At 47.6% G+C, this 25669-nt stretch overlaps 2 protein-coding genes across 2 annotated transcripts; both read right to left on the reverse strand.

Annotated features, from left to right (window-relative positions):
- Positions 1-7432: 7432 nt before the first annotated feature.
- Positions 7433-8082, reverse strand: LOC147983870 (protein SRC2-like). The gene has a single exon (XM_087539619.1). It carries the CDS (start codon positions 8026-8028, stop codon positions 7447-7449), a length of 582 nt encoding a protein of 193 aa, XP_087395745.1. The 5' UTR covers positions 8029-8082; the 3' UTR covers positions 7433-7446.
- A 3604-nt stretch (positions 8083-11686) lies between these two features.
- On the reverse strand, positions 11687-12668 carry LOC147983871 (protein SRC2-like). Its single transcript, XM_087539620.1, has one exon. It carries the CDS (start codon positions 12613-12615, stop codon positions 12013-12015), a length of 603 nt encoding a protein of 200 aa, XP_087395746.1. The 5' UTR covers positions 12616-12668; the 3' UTR covers positions 11687-12012.
- Between the last annotated feature and the right edge of the window lie 13001 nt (positions 12669-25669).

A 25669-nucleotide genomic window follows, 5' to 3' on the forward strand; every position in this document is an offset into this window, starting at 1 on the left:
GCCACCCCAAACCCTAGAGAAGCAGCGTCGAGGCCACCCCAAACCCTAGAGAAGCAGCGTCGAGGCCACTAATTAATATTAGTTCTACGTTTTTGCCACTAATATATCCATCTGTCATGTTTGAATAATAATTGCCATGTTGTCAATATTTGTAGAAACTATGGACACCGCCCGAGACGAAGTACAAGAAGAGTTGTTGGGGGACATAATCGCACGAGGAAGTGATGCCATCTGCTCGTTGTTTCTCAACGAGACCGATGGTCTGGAAGCAGCTGATTATGATGGCTCCAGTGACCTAATGCCGGTGCAAGAAGGAGACCGTGAGGACGGCTCCGGTGACCCAATGCCGGTGCAAGAAGGAGACCGTGATGACGTCTCCGGTGACCGAACTGAGTCCGGCCAGGTATATATATTAGTTAAGCTTCTGCTGACTAGCTAATTGATGCATTCATTGTTTTGGTATGTACACATATTAATTAAGTCTTTGTTCTTTTTTCTAGCCCTCCGGATCGAGCACAACTTCGGTAAAGAGACGAGGCCCGAAGAAAAAGTTGAGCTCGGATGAAAAGTTTGAGATCATAGCAATCGTGCCCGACGGCCAACCGATTGAACCCCTCCGGACAAAGAGCGCATTTGTTGCTCAGTGCGGGGTTTTGGTTAGGGACAAGATCCCGATCAGCATCCAGCAATGGTTTAAGCCGGCTACAGAAGACCCTGAGGTGTCTTATGTCAATGATATGCAGAAAAATGATCTTTGGACTGAGCGGAAGTCAAATTTCACCCTACCGCCAGAGGATAATCCAGAGAAGCCAGTTAAAGAGCAATTAATGAAGTCTTTTGCTCTTAAGAGGATGGCAGAACTATTTAGGAGGTGGAAGAAAGAGCTGAATAAGTTTGTCGAAAATAATGAGACACCAGAATTCAAGGGCAGATATGAGAAGATCAGAGATCACCGGCACACATTTGTGGCCCACAAGACATCGGAAAAGAGTAAGAAGATGTTGGCGACAAACAAGCAAAATGCTGCGAAGAAGAAGCATCACCATCGCACGGGGTCAGGTGGCTACCTCGTAGCCCGGCCTAAGTGGGCCAAGACTGAGAATGATCTGGTTGATAAAGGGATCGAACCAGAGACAATTAACTGGCCAGACCGTTGCCGGACTTGGTTCTTCGGGGCTGGCGGAACCTTGGACCTTGTAACAGGGAAGTGCATTTGGACGAACGATCAAATGGACATACCAGTCAGGAAGCTTCAGCACTATATCGAAGCAGCGTAGCAAGGGACGTTCTTTCCAGACAAAGAGAATGACGAGCTCACAATGGCCCTCGGGAATCCTGAGCACCCTGGACGGACACAAGGCACGCCAGGCTCCATTCCGTGGAAGGTTGGGTTTCTGGACGCAGGCGGTTACAAATCCCATGAGAGGAGGAAAAAAGTGCAGCAGACCCAAATGCAGGCGCTGCAAGCAAGGGTATAAGCGATAGAGGAACGAGAAGCAAATCGCAGCAAACGTACTGCCGAAGCTTCCCCCGAAGCTACCCCGCCATCTCAGCGGAGAAGCAGCGTGGCTTCCACCGAGCTGCTTCAGCCGGAGCATGCCTTGACGGCTCCTGCCAGCTATCCCGTGGATGCTATCACGGAGTCTCAAAATTGCCACCTTATGATGCAATGGATGAATTTGAAGGTCAAGGAGGCTGTTGGCTCTGTTTATCCTACTGAACCCGGCGCAACTTTTCACTGCCGGCCGATTCCAGAAGGATATGCTAGGGTGACGGTGGATGAAATAACGGAGGGATTTGAGGACCTCCAGCTTGACCACCCTACTGGTGAAGGGGAGACTAGGCTGGGGTCTGCTCTGAAGACTCCATGCCTATGGCGGAAGGAGCTCATCAACCTTCCGAACTGGACGCCTCCGCCTCCTCCTCCTCCTCCTCCGGCAAGTCAGGGCACTCCGCCTCCTCCACCGCCTCCTCCTCCGGCGAGTCAGGGCACTCCGCCTCCTCCACCGCCTCCTCCTCCGGCGAGTGACGATCAGGGCACTCGACCAGCTCCTTCTCCAGCGCGTGGCGGCACTCCGCCTCCTTCTCCGCCTGCGCCGACGCGTCCGAGCAGCCAGCCTCCTCCTTCTCCGCCTCGTCAGCAAGGGCGGAAGATACCTTCCGCCGCTCCGGCTGCTCCGGCGCGTCGTAGTCCTTCTCCTCCGCCTCGTAAGCAAGTAAAGAAGACAACCGCTCCGTCTGCTCAGCCGGCGTCTAGCAGTACAGCCAGAGGCGGGAGGACATACAGATTCGGTCCTTCTCTGAAGACTCCAGAGAAGTTACCATACGAGAGGACCCCGGAGGAGAACGCCGAGATTGCACGAACCGAAGTGGATGACTGGTTTCAAGGGTTGAAAGCAAAGAGACATCCACTTCCGGAGGAGAAGGTAGATCCGATGAAAGCGAAGCGCACTCTGGCTGCCCTAACAAAACCACCCAAGTCTTCGCCGAAAGGAAACTATGAGCGCATTATTGGAAAGGAATTTGCCGAAGCGGAGCGGTCGGGAAGTACTGTCAGTGATCAAAGGCTGAAAGAACGACGAGCTGGGAAACAAATTGCCCAGCTCGGCGAACAAGCGAAGCAATCGTGCCCCCCGCTCAAGGTGCCTAGCCACAACGTCGCTAATGATCCGAGGATGGTGCCCAGTTATAGCAATCTTGTAGATTACCTGCCCGACGATGTACATTATGAACCCATGGAGGTGCAGATACAAAGATACGAGTACGGGAAGCCTCTCGTCAAAGATGAAAGATCTCTATCAACGATGATGCGAAGATTGCATGATTGGTACTTGAAAATCTGCAGAGACTCTGGGGGGAGGAGTACTTTGTATGTGAAAGTTAAAAAGGAGCATGACCTCGTTGGAATTGAACTGTTGCCTGTTCCATTTGAGGAGTTCTATCAGTTTTTCAATCAATTGGCCCTCGATAAAACAACGGTCGCCTGCTACTGTCTGTAAGTAGTACTACTTTTGTCATTAAGTCTCTCTATATAGCTCAGCTCTTTCATTGCATGTATTTATAATCATCCTCACTATATTATGCAGATTGAAGATCGCCGAATTGAAGAAAAGACAAGTCGGTGACATTGGGTTCATTAACACATATCTCATAGATGCAACTCAGGTTAAATTTCATGCCGCAGCTACCGAGGCCAACTTGCTACGATCGTTGGTAATAAATGAAAACAAAGATATAATACTCTTTCCTTACAACTTCAAGTGAGTGTTACTGTCTTGTGCGTATTCGGTTTCCCTTATATATTAGTCAAGGTTATAGTAATGTAATTGATGAGTTATGCATGCGTGTGCAGTTTCCACTATATTCTCCTAGAGATTAAGCTTGAGCAGGGACTAGTAACCGTCTTAGACTCAAGACGAAAAGATCCCCAGGACTATGCAGACATGACTCAAATACTCGAGAAGTAAGTTAAATCGATCATTATCCACCATATCAGCAACTTTGTTCATTTCCTGATATATCAAGTAATTGTTTTCTTTGTCCGGCAGGGTTTGGAGAAAATTCACCAGAAAAGCTCCAGGACTGCCGAAGGAGCTGCAATTTAGACACCCGAAAGTAAGTACTATAGTAGCATGTTCTGCGCATCTACTAGTCATTCAAGCGCTAGTTTCATCAATACCATTTGGCATTCTTACTTATCAGTTTGATTGACCTCTATTTCTTATAAAGTGGTTGTGGCAGGAACAAGGAAATGATTTCTGTGGATACTACGTTTGCGAGTCCATCCGCCACATGACCTGTGAGCGGGGCTACACTGACGAACAATATGAAGTACGTAAATAACAACATTCACAATTTTATTTTATTACCATCATTTGTGTTGAGTTTCATTCATTCATATATATATGTATTGATCCCCTTCTTTAAATTAGATGTTTCGGAAGCGGGATGAACTCCTAGCACCAGCTCGCATGCGAGCAATTCAAGAGGAATTGGCGGCATTCTTTCTTGACCACGTGATCCCTGAAGACGGAGAATACTATGTGGACCCTGAGTCCGTATGATTATATTTGTAAGAGATAATTATTGTATATATGTAGCCGGTAGTGTCGGATAGATATACGAGAACTTGTTGTTCGACCAATCTCTCGGAGAAGGAGAGGTGGTCGATATCACTTCTCTCTGTATGCATATATGTTCATGACGATCTTCTGTTTCCTTCGTTTGCTTACTAGCTAGCTAGCGTGTCTAGTCCTCTCTATACGTATGTATAGTACGTAGCGTCGACCAAGCACGGACATAAGAGAGGACACTTCTCTCTATTAATTATAGCTAGCTAACACAATATATGAAACACCTAAATTAACCCCCCAAAACCCCCCAAACCCCCCCCCCCTTTCAAAAAAAAACAAAAACCCCAACCACAGAAATGCTGACACCAGGATGCCTATTGGTCCCGGTTGGTGCCACCAACTGGGACCAAAGGGTCTCCTACCTGGGCTCCGCGCACAGGCCACGTGGAGGCCCATCTGTCTCGGTTCTGGATTGAACCGGGACTAAAGGGACAATGCATTAGTACTGACCCTTTAGTCCCGGTTTCAGAACCGGGACAAAAGGCCCTTACGAACCGGGACAACAGACCCTTTTTCTACCAGTGAAGCTCTCCAACAGAATTCTGGGCATTCGATGTTAGCAGCTTCGATACTTGATGAATGCATATCACTACTACTCCTTTCGTTTTAAAATAGATGACTCAACTTTGTACTAACTTTAGTATAAAGTTGAGTCATCTATTTCGGAACGGAGGGAGTACATGATTTCAGAAAAGTCTTGCTAGACAGCTAGAGCATTGTTATTTCACTCGAAACTAAAGCATAAAAGGGAACAACAGTTACGTTTATATTCAAGACGACTTGCATGCATGCAGTCCAAGCCTATGATCACATGTGATAAATTGAGATCCTTAGCCAGGGCTAACGCTTCATTGCATGCTTGAGCTTCAAGACTAGGGGCATCCACTCTAGTCCATCAAAAACCACAGCGGAGGACCCGAGATACGTACTGGCCATCTTTGTCCCGACGTACGTACATCGGCTCCCGGTGGATTTGCTCCGACATTCAAAAGCCAACAACGGAGGCACACAGAGGAGTAAACTCCAGCGCAATTTTAACAGAAAACCACCACATGCATCGCCATCAAATTTGATGATACACTATTATTCATGCTTGACGTACGTAGTACTTATGTATCCTGTATGTGAATATTGTACTAGAAGGCCAACCCTCCGAGTCTCGGACGACGCGCGCTGGCGCGCGGCCTCCTACCCGGATCTATATGCCGCCGTGCCCGCGAAGCCTCTGCCGAGCAGCCCTAAGCCGGGCCCCAGCGCGAAGCGACCGTTCCAGTTGAAATTCCTCCGCGCCGGCCGAAATTGGACATACGAAATTCTAGATTTTGAACCCTTAAAGATCTTAACATGCATCTAGAACACACCGTTGAACCAGTAAATTGTACTATAAGACTGTTAGGTTGCTTCTGATAAAAGATTGTGCTACTTACAGCATCTCCAATAAAAGATATATATACAAAAATAACTATCATTTGCATCTCGGAGGCCTAAAAATACGTCCCTGGCGATGTAGATCAAAAAAAATTACATCTCCGTCTCTCAAAATGCAAAATACAACACCTCGTGATGCAAATTTGCATTTCCGCTGACTGGAGACGTAAAAGGGGCAGTCGCGCGCCAACTGCCCAACAACCTTCCTTTCCCTTCTGCGCGACCACCCGGCGCCCGCCCAACCCTGCCGCCGTCCGAATTAGCACAGAATCACCGCCGCCCGCCATGACTTCGCCCCCTTGTCCCCCGCCGCCTACCTCGCTGGCCCGCCGCCCGCTGCCGCCAATTCACTTTTGGCCGCCGCTCAAATCGAAGCATCTCCGGCGGTTCGGCTGGCCTAATGCCTTCAACAGCAAGGTTGTTGAAGAGCTAGGCTTCTTTCTAGCCAAGACACCCCGCCAGAGGTAGGGGAGGCGCGCCACGCCGCCCGCCCGATGCCCACCCGCCTCGGCCGTTCTTTCGGTGGCTCGCCAAGCGCCGAGCTCCCACCTTCTTCTCTACCGAGCCGCGGCCATCTCCTCTATCGAGCTGTTGCCGCTGCCCGCACCCGCCGCCGCCGAACGGCTGCCCAACCCGCAGCAGGCCGATTTCGTCCACCCCGCAAGCAAGGTGTTCGACGAAATTCCCCAAGGTAAAAAATGATGAAACTTGAAGGTTTTCTTATTGAAATAAAGGCATCCTTTGCTCAAAAGATAAAATAGAAACTAAAAGCATCCATGGACACAGTCAGCCTTAACCGGTAAACTGGCCTGGGCTTTAGCTGGATTTGTACTGGGCAGTAGCACATTTTCTCACCGACCCCTCAAAAAAATCTCTTACCGACAAGCCACTCCGTCACTCCATTCCCCTCACTCTGCTCACCCCATTCTCATCCGCTCCCACGGCCTCGCCCAGCCGCCACGGAGGCTGCTTCAATCTCTCATTTTACCAAAGCCTTGTCATGGAGCAAATTGGAAGACTTTAAGAGCAATCTCAACTTGATGAAGTTATGATTGAAGGGGAGAGTTAGAATGTCTGTACTTGTATATACGGTGAAGTATAAACCGTATATACACATAGGTTTGGCCGATGGTTATCTTTCTGTTGTAATCCAGGCGCAGTGGCGGAGCCAGGATTCGAGTATAGGGGGGCCGAGTACATATATTGATCTAATCTCATTGGTAATTACTCATCGCTGCTACTAAAATTGTCAATCATTGGGGGGGGGGGGGGGGGGGGAGGGGGCAGGCCCCTGCTCGTCCCCCTGGCTCCGCCCCTGTCCAGGGCGGTAGGTTGTTGTGATGATCTCTATCTTGTATAGCTAACTTAGAGATCAATTCACAACCTAACCAACTGAATCTTGTAAACCCTAGCCGGCTCTATATAAAACACGCAGCGCGTCCCTGCTAGGCATACGCTTAAACCAATCTTTTCAGGGGGCGAGTGGAGATGCTCTTAGCTTTGCACGTACTCCCTTCGTTCTTAAATATTTGTCTTTCTATAGATTTCAAATAGACTATCACATATGAATGTATATAAACATATTTTAGAGTATAGATTCACTCATTTTGCTTCGTATATAATCATTTGTTGAAATCTTTAGAAACACAAATATTTAGGAACGGAGGGAGTAGTACGTACATCGGCTTCTAGTGGATTTGTTGCGGCATTCAAAAACTGACAACAGAGGTACACAGTGGAGTAAACTTCAGCGTAATTTTAACAGAAAAAGACCATACGCATCTCCATCAAATCTGATGATACAGTATTATTCATGCTTGACGTAGTAGTACTTATATATCATGTATGTGAATATTGTACTCCGAGTCTCCGACGACGCGGTCTCCTACCCGGATCTATATGCCGCCGTGCCCGCGAAGCCTCCGCTGAGCCCCAGCGCAAAGCGACCGTTCCAATTGAAATTCCTCCGCGCCGGTCGGCACGGCGGCATGACCGCCTGGCAATCGGGTTCCGAGGGGGGCACCACCACGGGGCCCAGGCAGTACGCAATGTTGAGCGTGCCGCGGTGCCTGCTGCTCTGCGCCTTCCGGACCGGGTACGACGCGCGCCGCCATGGGGTGCCTCCTCCGGCGGCGCAGGCGCCCGCGAGCAGGTCGGCGACGGGGATGAACACCTCGCCGACGTTGCGGTCGCCGAAGCCAAACGAACCGGCGAAGTAGCGCTCGGTGCGGAGGAGCACGTGGAGGTAGGCGCGCGCCGCGGCGGCGGCCGTGGGCGAGACGGCGAACCAGACCGTGTGGTTCCACGCCGGCTCCGTCTCGCCCTCGTGGTCGGTGAGGGTGCGCTGGCGCGTGCGAGGGTCACCGTAGTCGGACGCGACGGCGTACACCTGCAAGCCGCTGAACAGGTTCACGCTCGGCAGGTTGCTCGCCGAGACGAGCGTCAGCTCCAGGACCCTGTGCGCCATTGCTAACCGCCCCAGCACTGTCGGAGAAAGGGAAACTACGTGGTGGCTAGCAGCTGCGAGCTTCGCCGTACGGGCTTATGCCTTATGGTGGCCATGGCGGGCGCGCGGGGGTATGTATAGACTCGGGCGGGGCTTGCGGTCAGCGACGAGTCGTCGGCTGCTCCAAGTCTGGTGCGAGGGCTACATGCATGCATGGATGTGCACGAATCTGATGCCAAGGAAAATTTCAACAGATTCTGCGCAACAGCATTGTTGCTGAAATTGGACACACAAAATTCTAGATTTTGAACCCCAAAGATCTTGAGAGAAGTGCATATTACACCCCCAACTCTAGCCCTAATCTAATATACACCCCTCAACTCCAATACCGTTTAAAATACACCCCCCAACTCTCAAAACCTGCTAGAATTCAACCCTCCCCTCCCTATTGACCGGTTTTGACCCAGTTTAACCGGTTTTGACTGAGTGAACAGCAAAAAATAAAAACTTAAAAAACAAAAATACTTTTTTTGAAAAAATTCAAAAAAGTTTCAAGTTTTTTCACCGCGTGAACAGTAAATTAAAAAAAAAATCACCTTTTCAGCATGTTTGGACACGTGAGTAAATTTGAGATGTCCGTAAATTAAAAAAAAATTCAAAATTTTCAGCATGGTGAACAGTAATTCGGGAAAAAATCCAAAGAAAATCACCACGCGCTCAAACATCATCCATGCAAAAAAAGGGTTTTTTACAAAAAATCAATTTTACTGTTCACCAAGCTGAAATTTTGAAAAAAAATCGAATTTACGGACATCTCGAATTTACTCAGGTGTCCAAACATGCTGAAGCATGAAAAGGTGATTTTTTAAAATTTACTGTTCACACGGTGAAAAAAACTTGGAACTTTTTTGAATTTTTTCCAAAAAAAGTATTTATGGTTTTTAAAATTTCATTTTTACTGTTCACTTAGTCAAACCGGTCAAACTGGGTCAAAACCGGTCAACAGGGAGGGGATGGTTGAATTATTGTTTTGAGAGTTGGGGGATGTATATTAGATGGTACTCCCTCCGTCCAGAAATACTTGTCACCAAAATGGATAAAAAGGGGTGTATCTAGAACTAAAATACATCTAGATACATCCCCTTTTATTCATCTTGATGACAAGTATTTCCGGACGGAGGGAGTATTGGAGTTGGGGGGTGTATATTAGATTATGACTAGAGTTGGGGGGTGTAATATGCACTTCTCTCAAAGATCTTAACATGCATCTAGAACACCTCTGGTTGAACCAGTAAATTGTATTATAAGACTGATAGGTTGCTTCGGATGAAAGATTGCGCTACTTATTTCCCACTGACGCGAGATATATTTCTCCAAACCGGAACGTGATGGTTTCTGGTGATTGAACTTGGGACCTCATACTCGACAAGTCCTGCTCATAGACAATAAAACTGATGTTATCTGAAGATTTACATGAATCGTGAAATGTTCAAGAACACATTGAAGCATCGTCATTTGGCATTATTTTTTGAAACATTTTTTGAAAATGGTGAACAATTTTGAAATGCTAAATATTTTTTAAACGAAAACAATTTTTTATAGGTCCGGACATTTTTTTGAGAAAATATGATTTATTTGGCAATAGAAACATTTTTTAAAACACAAGAAAATGAATATAAAATTAAATACACGAACAATTTTTTAGTGTGAACATTTTCTGGAAATTACAAAAAACAATTAAACGTTCAAAATTCACTGAAAAACGAATTTTTTTTGAAATTAGGAACAAAATTTCGAACATAGGAAAAATTTCGAAATATGAAGATTTTTTTAACCTTTTGATCATTTATTGGAAATTTTTTACAATTTTTGAAAAATGTGAAACTTTGTAAAAGAATGAATAATATTGAAAGACATGAACAAAAAATTAAAGTCCAATATTTTTTGAAATTTCTAAAAGAATAAAATTCTGAACATTTTTCAATTTTGTACATTTATTAAAAAAAGAAATCGATAAATGAGAAGAAAAACTTAAAAAGGAGATAGAAAATAAACAAAAACAAAACAAAACCGGGTGGCGTCACATTAACTACAAGTAGGTCGGCCAACTACAGCACTCCTGTTTGTTTCGCAACTAATTTGACGCTGGGAGCGTCATATTGGCTCCCGTCTTTCCCCAGTATTTTTCTTTGACAACAGGGTTGTAACTCAACGCGGGAACTATATGAACTGATGCGAGATGTAGAGACCTTCCAACCGGCGCCTTCTGCGTTGGGGTCCTGGCGCCCACGTGTCTGCTGATATGGGCCGACCCATCATCAGGAAACACGATTCACTAGCTGAGTACTTAATTGCTACAACGGCCCAAAGCACAAAACATTGGCTCTTTGGGATGATGGATACTTTATCACATGACAAGTTTGTCACCCTTACGGTGACTCTCTAGGCTATATGGACAGCAAGGCGGAAGGCCATCCATGAGTCTATTTTTCAAAATCATCTGGCCACACATAAGTTCATTCAACGCTTCATTGCTGAATTGGAGAGCATCAAGAATGCCCCTAGACCGATGAGACCTACTCCCTCTGCAAATGTTCGGCTGCACCAGGTTTGGACGCCTCCTCCAGCAGGGATATTTAAGATCAATGTGGACGGAGGGCTCTCCCGAGATGGCTTCATGGGTGCGTCCTCTGTTGTATGCCGCGATGACAAGGGCCTTCTCTTAGGGTCCTCGGCGATGTTTTTTCTAGGCATCAATGACCCAGCCTGTCTTGAAACACTAGCATGTAGAGAAGCTCAAGCACTTGCCCAAGATCTGAATCTAGGAAGAATCATCATCTCATGTGATAGTGGGAGTGTTGTCAGTTATATAAAGCATGGCTCACGAGGGAAGAACGGTGCAATAGTTCAAGAGATCAATGCGAACCAGCAACTCTTTTTAAGCATGTGATATCATCTTCGAAGGTAGGGACACAAACAAAGAAGCTCATAGCTTGGTTAAATTTTCGGTTTCTCTTAACTAGGGTCGTCACTTGTGGCTGGGCTATCCACATGACCCTTTTTGTATTCCTTTGAACTTCCCAATTAATCAATAAAGTGTCCTTCACCCCTAAAAAAACTAGTTTTTCTTTTTTAGGTGAACTTGGGATTTATTCAACGTTCAAAACAGAAGGAATACAAATGAAGTCTGGTAGGATCCCTAGCCACATGTGGCGACCGGCAGGGAGCGACGAAGCCGCGTTCGCTAAGGCGTGAGCTTCAAGATTTGTCTCCCTATTCTCAAAACGAAAACTAACTCTTGCAAAATCTCTAGCTCTATCTCTTATTTCACTCCAAACTAAAGCATAAAAGCGAACAACAGTTCCGTTTATAACTAGGGATTTATTCAACGTTCAAAACAGAAGGAATACAAATGATGTCTGGTAGGATCCCTAGCCACATGTGATGACGGACAAGGAGCGACGAAGCCGCCTTCGCTAAGGCGTGAGCTTCAAGGTTTGTCTCCCTATTCTCAAAACGAAAGCTAACTCTTGCAAAATCTCTAGCCCTATATGTTATTCACTCCAAACTAAAGCATAAAAAGGAACTATTCGAGACGACCTGCATGCAGTCCGAGCCTATGATCACATGTGATAAATTGAGATCCTTAGCCAGGGCCAACACTTCATTGCATGTTTGAGCTTCAAGACTGAGGGCGTCCACTCTAGTCCATCAAAAACCACAGCCAAGGACCCGAGGTACTGACCATCTTTGTCCCGACGTACCGCGTACGTACATCGGCTCCTGGTGGATTTGTTCCGGCATTCAAAAGCCAACAACGGAGGCACACAGAGGAGTAAACTCCAGCGCAATTTTAACAGAAAACTAACATACACATAACACATCTCCATCAAATCTGATGATACACTATTATTCATGCTTGACGTAGTACTACTTATGTATCCTGTATGTGAATATTGTACTGGAAGGCCAACCCTCCGAGTCTCCGACGACGCGCGCGGCCTCCTACCTGGATCTATATGCCGCCGTCGTCGTGCCCGCGAAGCCTCCACCGAGCAGCCCCGAACCGAGCCCCAGCGCGAAGTGACCGTTCCAGTTGAAGTTCCTTCGCGCTGGCCGGCACGGCGGCATGACCGCCGGGCAATCGGGTTCCAGCGGCGGCGCCACCACGGGGCCGAGGCGGTACGCGATGCTGAGCGTGCCGCAGTGCCTGTTGCTCTGCGCCTTCCGGACCGGGTACGACGCGCACCGCCACGGGGTGCCTCCTCCGGCAGCGCAAGCGCCCGCGAGCAGGTCGGCGACGGGTATGAACACCTCGCCGACGTCGCGGTCGCCGAAGCCGAACGAACCGGCGAAGTAGCGCTCGGTGCGGAGGAGCACGTGGAGGTAGGCGCGCCCCGCGGCGGCGGCCGTGGGCGAGACGGCGAACCAGACCGTGTGGTTCCACGCCGGGTCCGTCTCGCCGTCGCGGTCGGTGAGGGTCCGCTGCCGCGTGCGAGGGTCGCCGTAGACGGACGCCACGGCGTACACCTGCATGCCGCTGAAGAGGTTCACGTTCGGCAGGTCTCTCGCCGAGACGAGCGTCAGCTCCAGGACCCTGTGCGCCATTGCCAACCGCCCCAGCACTGTCGGAGAAAGGGAAACTGCGAGCAGCTGCGAGCTTTGCCGTGCGGGCTTATGGTGGTCATGGCGCCCAGGGGTATGTATAGGACCCGCGGTCAGCGACGAGTCGTCGGGTGCTCCAAGTCTCTGGCGCGCGAGGGCGACATGCATGCATGGATGGATGTGCACGAATCCGATGCCAAGCGAAATTTCAACAGAAGCAGTGAATCTTTGAACCCCAAAGATCTTAACATGCGTCTAGAACACCTCTTGTTGAACCAGTAAATTGTAGTACTATAAGACCGTCAGGTTGCTTCTGATGGAAGATTGTGTTACTTATTTCCCACTCACGCCGAGATATTTCCCCAAACGGGAACGTGCGTCAACTTTCCCACCAGATGGAATCGAGCGCCCAATCATGCATGCCCAACTCTAACTGCCCATGAAGATTTGACACAAAGAATTGCATGCATATGACTGGCTTGACTGAATGATTTCTTCGAATCTGATCAGTTGATATCCGGACCAGACACCGAAAGCAATATACGGAAACCAATTAACGTGCACCCATTTTTTGCACTTGTCGCCACCTTGCTTCCCTAGCTTGCAGATCATAGACCGAGTCCCATTTTCCCTTGAAGTGGGGTTGAGGGCCACCGCATGGGAGGAGATGGTGGCGGAGAGTCAGTCGCTGGCGGCGGCAGAAGAGGAGCCCGTGCCGCCGGGAGGGCTGCGGAGGAGGGAAGCCACCTTGGAGTGCAGGTGCGTGAGGTCGTATCAGATCTAACACTTTGAAAAAAAAAAAACCCGAAGCGAACCGAACGAAAAAAACGATGCCATTGGAATTAAGTCATCTACATGGCAAGCCAAGTCAGCACAGAAAAATGGGGCGACCTATAAGATCTGGAGAGTTTTTTTTTCTAGAATACACCATGAATGCGTGTATCACCATTCATAGGGCCAAGCCGTCAGTACAACACCAAACGACAAATACCATGCCAAAAGACAAGGAATAGCACACTAATCCCCACCTACTAGAATCGAGAATGAGAGAACTCGTCTTGCCCAATCTCCAGCCAAGAAGCCAAGGCAGACGGGGCAAAGAGCAAAAAAGCCGCGACACTGCGGTTGCAAGCCACATCCAAATCACAGTGACGACTACATAACTGACTAGATCAACGTACCTCCCACCACATAGTGCCTAGAGGAGTCAGCTGCTGGAATTTTGTCTACTTTGGGCCTAGCCCAATAGCACTTTCAGATATCCTTAATAAATTCTAAAGGCCCACGCAGCCCATTCGTGTAAGGTAAGAGGTGAAACAAAAGTTTAGTCCCACATTGCTAGTTTAGAGAGAGTTGGACCTCTTTACAAGGGAGGTTCTTTCCCCACTTGTATGAGCATGAGAACAAGAGGGGCATCCACGCGCGCTCCTTCTCCGTCGCCCGCCTCGTCGCGCTGCGCGGGTTGCGGGAATAAACCAAGTTTGGGGTCTCGGATGCAGTCTGAGGTATCATCACTAAGCTTCCTCATTCGTGGAGAAACTTTGCTACCTTAGACCTGTTTCGTTTATCCTTATCAGACGTTTGCAATAAAGTTGTTAATCATATTTGCAACAATAGTGAATCAAATGTGTGGCATTCACGTCTTTGTCATGTTAATTTTGGTTGCATGTCACGACTAGCGAAGTTGAACTTAATCCCCTAATTTCACCAATGTCAAGGGATCCAAGTGTCAAGTGTGTGTGCAAGCTAAGCAACCTCGTAAGTCACACACGACTGCGGAAACGAGAAATCTTGCACCAATAGAGCTCATACATGCAAATCTTTGTGAAATGAATGGTGTTTTGACAAAAGGTGGAAAGAAATATTTCATGATGTTAATTGACGACTCCACTAGATATTGCCGTGTGTATCTTCTGAAATCTAAGGATGGGGCTTTGAACTTTTTCAAGATCTATAAAGCTGAAGTGGAAAACCAAGTTGATCGAAGAATCAAGAGGCTTAGGTCCGACCGTGGTGGAGAGTATTTTTCCAATGAATTTGATGCTTTTTGTGCGGAACATGGTATAATCCATGAGATGACGCCTCCCTACTTACCTCAATCAAATGGGGTGGCCGAAAAAAAGAACCGTACTCTAACTGATTTGGTTAACGCCATGTTAGACACATCGGGTCTCTCCAAGGCATGGTGGGGGGAGGCGATATTGACAACATGTCATGTCCTAAACCGAGTTCCCATAAAGAACAAAGAGATAACTCCATTCGAGGAATGGAAGAAGAAAAGGTTAAAACTCTCTTATCTACGAACATGGGGTTTTTTTGGCGAAAGTCAATGTTCCAATTCCAAAGAAGCGAAAGCTTGGACCAAAGACTGTGGATTGTGTTTTCCTGGGATATGCTTTTCATAGTGTTGGCTACAGATTCTTGGTTGTAAAATCTGAGGTACATGAAATGCATGTCGGTACGATCATCGAGTCGAATGATGCGACTTTATTTGAAGATATCTTTCCCATGAAGGATATGGCTACCTCATCTAATCAGGAGATGCCTAGTTCATCGAATCAGGAACCAGTTACAATTACCAAACCTGCCATTTCGATAGAACACTTTGAAAGTCATGTGGAGGAGAACAATGAAGTTCCTACTAGGAGCAAGAGACAGAGGACTGCAAAGTCCTTTGGTGATGATTTTCTTGTGTATCTCATAGATGACACTCCCGGTTCTATTTCAGAGGCCTATGCATCTGAAGATGCTGACTATTGGAGGGAAGCAGTTCGTAGCGAGATGGATTCCATCTTGGCGAATGAAACTTGGGAGATAACTGATCGTCCTTATGGGTGCAAACCTATAGGATGCAAATGGGTATTCAAGAAGAAGCTTAGGCCTGATGGTACTATTGAAAAGTACAAGGCTCGGCTCGTGGCTAAGGGTTATACCCAAAAGGAAGGTGAAGACTTCTTTGATACTTACTCACCTGTGGCTCGACTGACCACTATTCGAGTTCTACTTTCACCAACTGCCTCGCATGGTCTTCTCGTTCATCAAATGGATGTTAAGACTGCTTTCCTAAATGGAGAGTTGGACGAGGAAATTTATATGGAACAACCAGACGGGTTTGTACTAGATGGCCAGGAAGGAAAACTGTGCAAGTTGCTGACAAATGTGTATACTATCGCCATGGTGGGGGCGAGGGAGTTATCCTTTGCTTGTATGTTGATGACATACTGAATTTCGGAACAAATCTGAATGTTATTAAGGCGGTCAAGAATTTCCTATCTCGCTATTTTGAGATGAAGGATTTAGGAGTGGCTGATGTCATTTTGAACATCAAGTTGTTGAGAGACGATGATGGTGGGATTACATTGCTTCAATCTCACTATGTGGAAAAGATCTTGAGTCGCTTTGGCTATAGTGACTGCAAGCTCTCTCCAACACCTTATGATGCAAGTGTGTTACTTCGAAAGAATTTAAGAATTGCTAGAGATCAATTGAAATATTCTCAGATTATTGGCTCGCTTATGTACTTAGCTAGTGCTACAAGACCTAACATTTCTTTTGCTGTTAGCAAACCGAGTCAGTTTGTCTCAAAACCAGGAGATGTGCATTGGAAAGCTCTAGAGAGAGTTTTGCGTTATTTGAAAGGCACTGCAAATTATGGAATTCACTACACCGGGCACCAAAGGTGCTTGAAGGGTATAGTGACTCAAACTGGATCTCAGATGCTGATGAGATAAAGGTCACGAGCGGATATGTATTCACTCATGGAGGTGGCGCTGTTTCTTGGAAGTCTTGCAAGCAGACCATCTTAACGAGGTCAACAATGGAAGCAGAACTCACAGCACTAGATACAGCTACAGTCGAAGAAGATTGACTTCGTTGGCTCTTGAAAGACTTGCCGGTTGTTGAGAAACCTGTACCAGGTATCCTTATGAACTACGACAATCAAACTGTGATCACAAAAGTGAGCAGCTCAAAGGATAACATGAAGTCATCAATACACGTTCAAAGAAGGTTAAAGTCTGTCAGGAAAATGAAAAACTCCGGATTTATTGCATTGGATTATATCCAAATGTCTAAAAATATGACAAATCCTTTTACTAAGGGTCTATCACGTAATGTGATAGATAATGCATCGAGCGAGATGGGTATGAGACCCACAATATGAGTTGTTCACAGTGGTAACCTATTCTTTGTGATCAGAGATCCCGTGAATTAGATGTGGAAGACAAACTGTTGGTCAACTGAGAGGAGAGTATCCTTACTATTCACAATACCACTCCATGAAGATGCAATACTCTCCTAATCTGCATGGCTGGTTGATGTATATATTAATGTGTTCTAAGTGGCTCATTTAAGCAGAGATGTTGTCCTGCAGAACATCTTTTGAAGAACACACCTATATGAGTCTGATTGTCAAACGTCGCAATCTATGAGAGTAGGGTTCTCTCTAGTAAACCCATGAAAGGTCATGGAGTATGACGCATAAGCTCCACCCGCAGGGAAGACTCACGGTAGCCACGTATCGGTTAACGCTTTATGTGAAGCTAGATTCGCAGAAAACTTTCAGTTCAAGGCCTAGTCCACTGTTCAAGTTGCTTACTAGTGTAGCATAGAGTTCTAGGTGGAAGTTCAACTTAACAGTCTTCACTGCAGTACCGGTATATAAAACGGTGTTTTGGAACCAAAGGCAATTTTTGTGTGCCTCTGGGATCTGGTGGAGGATTGCTGGAATTTTGTCTACTTTGGGCCTAGCCCAATAGCAGTTTCAGAAATTCTTAATAAATCCTAGAGGCCCACGCAGCCCATTCATGCAAGGTAAGAGGTGGAACTAAAGTTTAGTCTCACATTGCTAGTTTAGAGGGAGTTGGACCTTTTTATGAGGGAGGTTCTTTCCCCACTTGTATGAGCATGAGAACAAGAGGGACATCCACGCGCGCTCCTCCTCCACCGCCCGCCTCGCCACGCCACGCCACGCCTCGTCACGACGTGCCGCGGGTTGCGGGAATGAGCTGAGCCGATGTCTAAATTTTTGCGACGCACTACGGGTATACGAAAGGTCACACGAAAGCTGAAAAGATTTTGCGAAAGTGGAGTTTAAATGCGAACGGTGCAGCCCTTCGGCTGCTGGCTGTTCGCTTCATCTCCGTCTCTTCGTTTCACCTCCCGTCGCTGCCCTCTCGCCTCCTTCTCTTGCGCCTATAAAAGGGAGGTCGCTCCTCCCAGAGAGACACACCAGAACTACTCCTTCCCTCGCCATCGGTTCCATCTCTGAGTTGCTGCTGTCTTCCTCATCCTGGCTTGCGGCGTGCACCGCACGTCGGGACAGTAGGCCTCCGAAACCGCATCTTTTGAGTCCTGTACGGGAGAAGGGTGATAAGGTTTTTGGGGAGTGCTCAGCGCGACTACTGGCTGCTTCATCACGGACGATCCAGTCGCCAATGACTACTTTCCCGACGACGACTTCTTCCCCGACGTCCACGACCTTCTCGACGACATGGCAGGCGAGGACACCGACCCCAAGTCCAGCGCTTCTGCTGCTGCTGTCCCGTACGTGTTCTTCTCCTTTCTATTAGAGGTCCTGCTACAGTTCCTTGTTCTAGTATTTGCCCTAGATATGTTAGACTCTATTTCATATATGCAACTTGCTATACTGTCTGCTCTAGATATGTTTAGTTACAGTTCATATATGAAGATGTTGTTTACCTTCTCTTTGTCAAATCGCATGGCTTGTTTTATCACTACTATACTGGTCATGCTTTATGTAGTATTTCTGCTAAAATCATTCGGTAATTGCTCATATTTCCAACAATCCAAAAACCTTATTATATGCAATTTACCCCAAGTGGTTTTGCTGCTTCCATGAGACCTCATGTTGTGGTTTTGTCATGGCAGATGTCCTCGTGAAAGGACTTAGTCGTGGAGCCATCGCTACGGGTTAGCTTAAAGGGGTTAAACCGGACAAGGGACACGAGGGTTTTTATACTAGTTCGGCCCCTTCGATGAAGGTAAAAGCATACGTCTAGTTGCGTTGGTATTGCTGAGAATTCGATGACCAGGGAGCGAATCTGCTTGCCTGGCTCTCGAGTTGTTGTGTTGTCCCTAAACCGCTGCCAGGTCGTCCCTTTATATACATAGGTTGACGCCCGCCAGTTTACAGAGTCCCGAGGCCGGATCATAAACGTCTCCGGCTTGGTCTCTATCCTTCCTATCTTACAATGCAAGTTACATAATAAGGTCGGTTTACATCTACAGGCCCTAACTCGCCTTTGGGCCTTGGGCCTTCGTAAATCGCCATCATTCTTACATCTTCATGGGCTTCTAATCTTCATAAAGTAAATCCGGCTACTCCTGGCCTGTTTACGTCCAGTAGTAATATCCCCAACACCTCCTATGTTTGAGGGTATCCACTATAAGAGGTGGCGCGTGAGAGCAGTCTTGTGGTTTCAAACCATGAGTTGCTATGACGCTACGCTTGGCAAGCCTGAAGGGGAGTTTGATGCCCAACAGGAACAAGCGTTTCAGAAAATGGATACTCTTTAAGGCTGCTCTCTTGAGTGTTCTTGGTGAGAACATAGTTGATGCTTATGCGTCAATTGATAATGGAAAAGATATGTGGGACCCACTCGAGTCCAAGTTTGGGGTCTCGGATGCAGGCACTGAGCTGTACATGATGGAGCAATTCTATGATTATAGGATGACTGAAGAGCGCTCTGTGGTTGAGCAAGCTCATGAGATACAGTCATTTGCTAGAGAACTTGAGCACTTCAATTGTGTGCTACCGGACAAGTTTGTTGCCGGAGGTATCATCACTAAGCTTCCTCCTTCGTGGAGAAACTTTGCTACCTTACTGAAGCATAAGATGCAGGAGTTTTCCGTTCTGGATCTCATTGGCACTCTTGATGTGGAAGAAAAGGCGAGAGCAAAGGACACACGTGCTTGAGGTATTGAGGGAGGATCTAGTACCAATGTGGTACAGAAGTAGAACTTCCAGCCCCACAAGTTCAAGAACAAGGGAAAATTTGATGGTAAAGCAAAGTTTGATGGGAAGAACAAGGCTGTCCAGCACAAGAACTTCAAGAAGAAGAATGACAAGAAGAAAGGTGTCTGTCATGTGTGTGGGGATCCTGATCATTGGGCTCCTAGTTGCCCTAATCGCTATGACAAGCGTCATCCTGGGAAAGGCAGCAAGACCGCTAATGTTGTCATTGGAGACATTGATATGAAGGATGATGGGTATGGTATATTTCCCACTATTCTTTCAGTATGTCATTCTCCCGATTGGTTGATTGACACGGGTGCTAATGTGCATGTATGCGGTGATATTTCCATGTTTTCGTCTTATCAGACCGCAGGGACTTCAACCGTGCTGATGGGCAACGGTTCAAGTGCTTCTGTTCGTGGTGTTGGCACGGTCGATCTGAAGTTTACTTTGGGGAAGATCGTGCGGCTGAAGAACGTGCATTATGTCCCCTCCGTCAATAAAAATCTTGTTAGAGGATCTCTTCTGTGTAGAGATGGCTACAAGCTTGTCTTTGAGTCGAATAAATTTGTAATATCCAAGTATGGAACCTTTGTTGGTAAAGGCTATGAGTCAGGAGGCCTATTTCGTTTATCCTTATCAGACGTTTGCAATAAAGTTGTTAATCATATTTGCAACAATAGTGAATCAAATGTGTGGCATTCACGTCTTTGTCATGTTAATTTTGGTTGCATGTCGCGACTAGCGAAGTTGAACTTAATTCCTAATTTCACCACTGTCAAGGGATCCAAGTGTCAAGTGTGTGTGCAAGCTAAGCAACCTCGTAAGTCACACACGACTGTGGAAACAAGAAATCTTGCACCACTAGAGCTCATACATTCAGATCTTTGTGAAATGAATGGTGTTTTGACAAAAGGTGGAAAGAAATATTTCATGACGTTAATTGACGACTCCACTAGATACTGTCGTGTGTATCTTCTGAAATGTAAGGATGAGGCCTTGAACTTTTTCAAGATCTATAAAGCTGAAGTGGAAAACCAAGTTGATCGAAGAATCAACAGGCTTAGGTCCGACCGTGGTGGAGAGTATTTTTCCAATGAATTTGATGCTTTTTGTGCGGAACATGGTATAATCCATGAGAGGACGCCTCCCTACTCACCTCAGTCAAATGGGGTGGCCGAAAGAAAGAACCGTACTCTAACTGATTTGGTTAACGCCATGTTAGACACATCGGGTCTCTCCAAGGCATGGTGGGGGAGGCGATATTGACAACATGTCATGTCCTAAACCGAGTTCCCACAAAGAACAAAGAGATAACTCCAGTCGAGGAATGGGAGAAGAAAAGGTTAAAACTCTCTTATCTACGAACATGGGGTTGTTTGGCGAAAGTCAATGTTCCAATTCCAAAGAAGCGGAAGCTTGGACCAAAGACTGCGGATTGTGTTTTCCTGGGATATGCTTTTCATAGCGTTGGCTACAGATTCTTGGTTGTAAAATCTGAGGTACCTGACATGCATGTCGGTATGATCATGGAGTCGAATGATGCGACTTTCTTTGAAGATATCTTTCCCATGAAGGATATGGCTACCTCATCTAATGAGGAGATGCCTAGTTCATCGAATCAGGAACCAGTTACAATTACCAAACCTGCCATTTCGATAGAACACTTTGAAAGTCCTGTGGAGGAGAACAATGAAGTTCCTACTAGGAGCAAGAGACAGAGGATTGCAAAGTCCTTTGGTGATGATTTTCTTGTGTATCTCATAGATGACACTCGCAGTTCTATTTCAGAGGCCTATGCATCTGAAGATGCTGACTATTGGAAGCAAGCAGTTCGTAGCGAGATGGATTTCATCTTGACGAATGAAACTTGGGAGATAACTGATCGTCCTTATGGGTGCAAACCTATAGGATGCAAATGGGTATTCAAGAAGAAGCTTAGGCCTGATGGTACTATTGAAAAGTACAAGGATTGGCTCGTGGCTAAGGGTTATACCCAAAAGGAAGGTGAAGACTTCTTTGATACTTACTCACATGTGGCTCGACTGACCACTATTCGAGTTCTACTTTCACTAGCTGCCTCGCATGGTCTTCTCGTTCATCTAATGGATGTTAAGACCGCTTTCCTAAATGGAGAGTTGGACGAGGAAATTTATATGGAACAACAAGACGGGTTTCTACTAGATGGTCAGGAAAGAAAAGTGTGCAAGTTGCTGAAGCCTTTGTATGGACTCAAGCAAGCACCCATAGTGGCATGAGAAGTTTGAAAGAACTTTAACAGCTGTAGGCTTTGTTGTGAACGAAGCTGAAAAATGTGTATACTATCGCCATGGTGGGGGCGAGGGAGTTATCTATTGCTTGTATGTTGATGACATACTGATTTTTGGAAAAAATCTGAATGTTATTAAGGAGGTCAAGAATTTCCTATCTCGCTGTTTTGAGATGAAGGATTTAGGAGTGGCTGATGTCATTCTGAACATCAAGTTGTTGAGAGACGATGATGGTGGGATTACATTGCTTCAATTTCACTATGTGGAAAAGATCTTGAGTCACTTTGGCTATAGTGACTGCAAGCCCTCTCCAACACCTTATGATGCAAGTGTGTTACTTCAAAAGAATCGAAGAATTGCTAGAGATCAATTGAAATATTCTCAGATTATTGGCTCGCTTATGTACTTAGCCAGTGCTACAAGACCTGACATCTCTTTTGCTGTTAGCAAACTGATCCGTTTTGTCTCAAAACCAGGAGATGTGCATTGGAAAGCTCTAGAGAGAGTTTTGCGTTATTTGAAAGGCACTGCAAATTATGGAATTCACTACATCGGGCACCTGATACGTCCAGTTTGCATCATGCTTTTATATCGATATTTATTGCATTATGGGCTGTTATTTCACATTATGTCATAATACTTATGGCTATTCTCTCTTATTTTACAAGGTTTACATAAGGAGGGAGAATGCCGGCAGATGGAATTCTGGGCTGGGAAAGGAGCAAATATTAGGGACCTATTCTGCACAACTCCAAAAGTCCTGAAACTCCACGGAATACCTTATAATAAATAATGAAAAATCCTCGCCAAAGATGAAGACCAGGGGGCCCACACCCTGCTCACGAGGGTGGGGGCGCCCCCCTAGGGCGCGCCCCCTACCTCGTGGGCCCCCTGTGGCTCTCCGATGACCATCTTCTCCTATATGAAGTCGTTCGTCGAGAAAAAATAAGAAGCAACCTTTTGGGACGAAACTCCGCCGCCACGAGGCGGAACCTTGGCGGATCCAATCTAGAGCTCCGGCAGAGCTGTTCTGCCGGGGAAACTTACCTCTTGGAGGGGGAAATCATCGCCATCGTCATCACCAACGCTCCTCTCATCGGGAGAGGGCAATCTCCATCAACATCTTCATCAGCACCATCTCATCTCAAAACCCTAGTTCATCTCTTGTATCCGATTCTTGTCTTCAAGTCCGGGATTGCTGCTAGTAGGTTGCTAGTAGTGTTAATTACTCCTTGTAGTTGATGCTAGTTGGTTTAATTGGTGGAAGACCATATGTTCAGGTCCTTTATGCATATTAATACCCCTCTCATTATGAACATGTTTATGCTTTGTGAGTAGTTACGTTTGTTCCTGAGGACAAGGGAGAAGTCTTGCTATTAGTAGTCATGTGAATTTGGTATTCGTTCGATATTTTGATGAGATGCATGTTGTCTAGCCTCTAGTGGTGTTATGTGAACGTCGACTACATAACACTTCACCATTATTTGGGCCTAGAGGAAGGCATTAGGAAGTAATAAGTAGATGATGGGTTGCTAGAGTGACAGAAGCTTAAACCCTAGTTTATGCATTGCTTCGTAAGGGGCTGATTTGGATCCATATGTTTCATGCTATGGTTAGATTTACCTTAATACTTTTGTTGTAGTTGCGGATGCTTGCAATAAAGGTTAATCATAAGAGGGATGCTTGTTCAAGAATGCCAGGGTACTGATCCACGGGCACCTATGGGACCGGCGAACCGGGTCCCTTTCGGTTCGGCGGGGGCGGAGATCGTGCAAAGAGCGGATCGAGGCGAAGCACGCGAGCGGGTTACCCAGGTTCGGGCTGCACGGATGCGTAAAACCCTACTCCTGCTTTGTGGTTTGTATTGAGTTCTTGCTCGGGAGCGCGGAGTGCTACAGTACACACCAGCAGCTAACGAGACCGAGCGTGAGTGTTCTCTGAACTAGCTAACCCCCCTCTACGTTGCGCATGGGCCTCCTTTTATATGCTCAAGGGGTCACCGACAGGTGGCAACGGAGACAAAGGGTAAAAATGGAAAGGTGCTGCGGTAGGTACAGCTACCTGCTACAGTGTATCATACCTAACCCTGACGGTAGGGGACAAGGGCATTAAATGCCCGTCTGTGTCGCCTAAATAGTGTAAAAGGGACCGTCAGGGACGCCACCGCTCGCCACGATGGCAATCTTGTCAGCGCCGCTTGCCACCGTGCGCCGCTGGCTACACAGCCTCCCGCGACGCACGCCTGGAAGGGTCCCAGAGCGACACGTTGGTGGATGTGCTGGAGCGTGGGCACAGAGTAGTGGCTTGCCGCGGCAAGCGCCTTGCCGCGGTCGTTGTCTTGTCGCGCCCGGGAGCTTATCGCTCACCGGGCCTTGCCGGGACGCGTGGCGCGTCGCGGCAAGCTCCTTGAGATGCCTTGGTTGGCCTTCCCGGCAAGCTCCTCTTGCCGGGGTCTTGAGGTGCCTTGGTTGGCCTTCCCGGCAAGCTCCTCTTGCCGGGGTCTTGTCTCTTTGACTTGGATACTTTGTTCTTGGATGGCTCCAAAGGAACCACGGAGGACCTTGGCGGTCACCCGGCAAGCTTTGCCGCGGGACGCTGCGACTGCCCGTGCACAAGTTCGGGATACTAGGGTACCCCTACTCTAGTACACCGACAGGAGCCCCCGGGCCTGGGCCATACACGGTGCGAGCGCTGTTGGGCCAGGCCCAAAACAGGGCACGGGCACGCGCGGCCTAGGTTACGTCGTATCTCACTCCGTATCCGCCGCGCCCTCCCCTAACGGCACGCGTTGAACGCGGCGTCGTGGGAGAGATCGTGGGTGGTTTCTTTATTCGGAAATGCGGAACGTCCGCCCCCTCCCTCTTTATAAGCAGGGGAAACAGGGGAAGTTCGCCCATTCGCCCGTTGCTGCTTCCAATCTCAGAAATCTCCGCCGCTCCCTCGCCTTCCCAAAGCTGAGAGAGAGAGAGCAGCGCTCCGCCCCCCATCGCCACCAGCACCACCAACGCCGTCGACCTCCTCCACTACTTCCGCCATGGCTCCAAAAGCCAACAAGGGGAAGGTCGTGAAGTCGACCGAGGCACAGCGGCTTGCGGCGCTGCGGAAGGAGCGGGCCGTCTTCCCCCCCAAGCTTGCCGCGAAGGAGCTGAGGGAGAACTACTACCTCTTCTGGTCGACGGAGACGCGCGCGCATCCGCGCACGAAGGTACTCCCCGCCGCCGCTTGGAAGAAAGCCCCAAACGGATACCCTTTCTTCGCATTGTTCTTCTACTGCGGGCTCTGCCCGCCTTTCTCTGAATTCTTCTGCGACATCATGAATACCTACGGATTCCACCTCCTTGACTTCACCCCCAATGCCGTTCTGACCATGGCAGTTTTCGCACATCTCTGCGAAAACTTTGTCGGAGTCCACCCCAATGTAGCCCTCTTTCGCCACTTCTTCATACCCCGAGTAGAGAGAGGAGAGCCTCTATCCGGCGGAATCGCCTGGATCTCAAGGGCCGGCAAGAAGGAAACGTATCTGGAGGGTGAATTCCACGGCAAGTGGGAGGAGTGGAGAGCAGACTGGTGCTGGATTGACGAGGAGAACCCGCAGCCATTCACCACCTGGCGCCAAACCCCAGTAGCACGCGGCAGCGATTGGAGTGACGTGGACCCGGAAGACGACAGGCTGAAGATTGCCGTCACCAGGATCCTGCGTCTCAGGCTTGCCGGGCTTACTGTAGGCGCTGTTGGCGCAGACTTTCTTCGCCGCCGCATCGCCCCCCTGCAGGAACGGGGGAGGCCCACTTGGGAGTTCAAGAATGCGGCA

This window comes from Triticum urartu, chromosome 2A (assembly GCF_056163025.1).
Source record: "Triticum urartu cultivar PI428250 chromosome 2A, HENAU_Tu73, whole genome shotgun sequence".
NCBI lineage: Eukaryota > Viridiplantae > Streptophyta > Magnoliopsida > Poales > Poaceae > Triticum > Triticum urartu.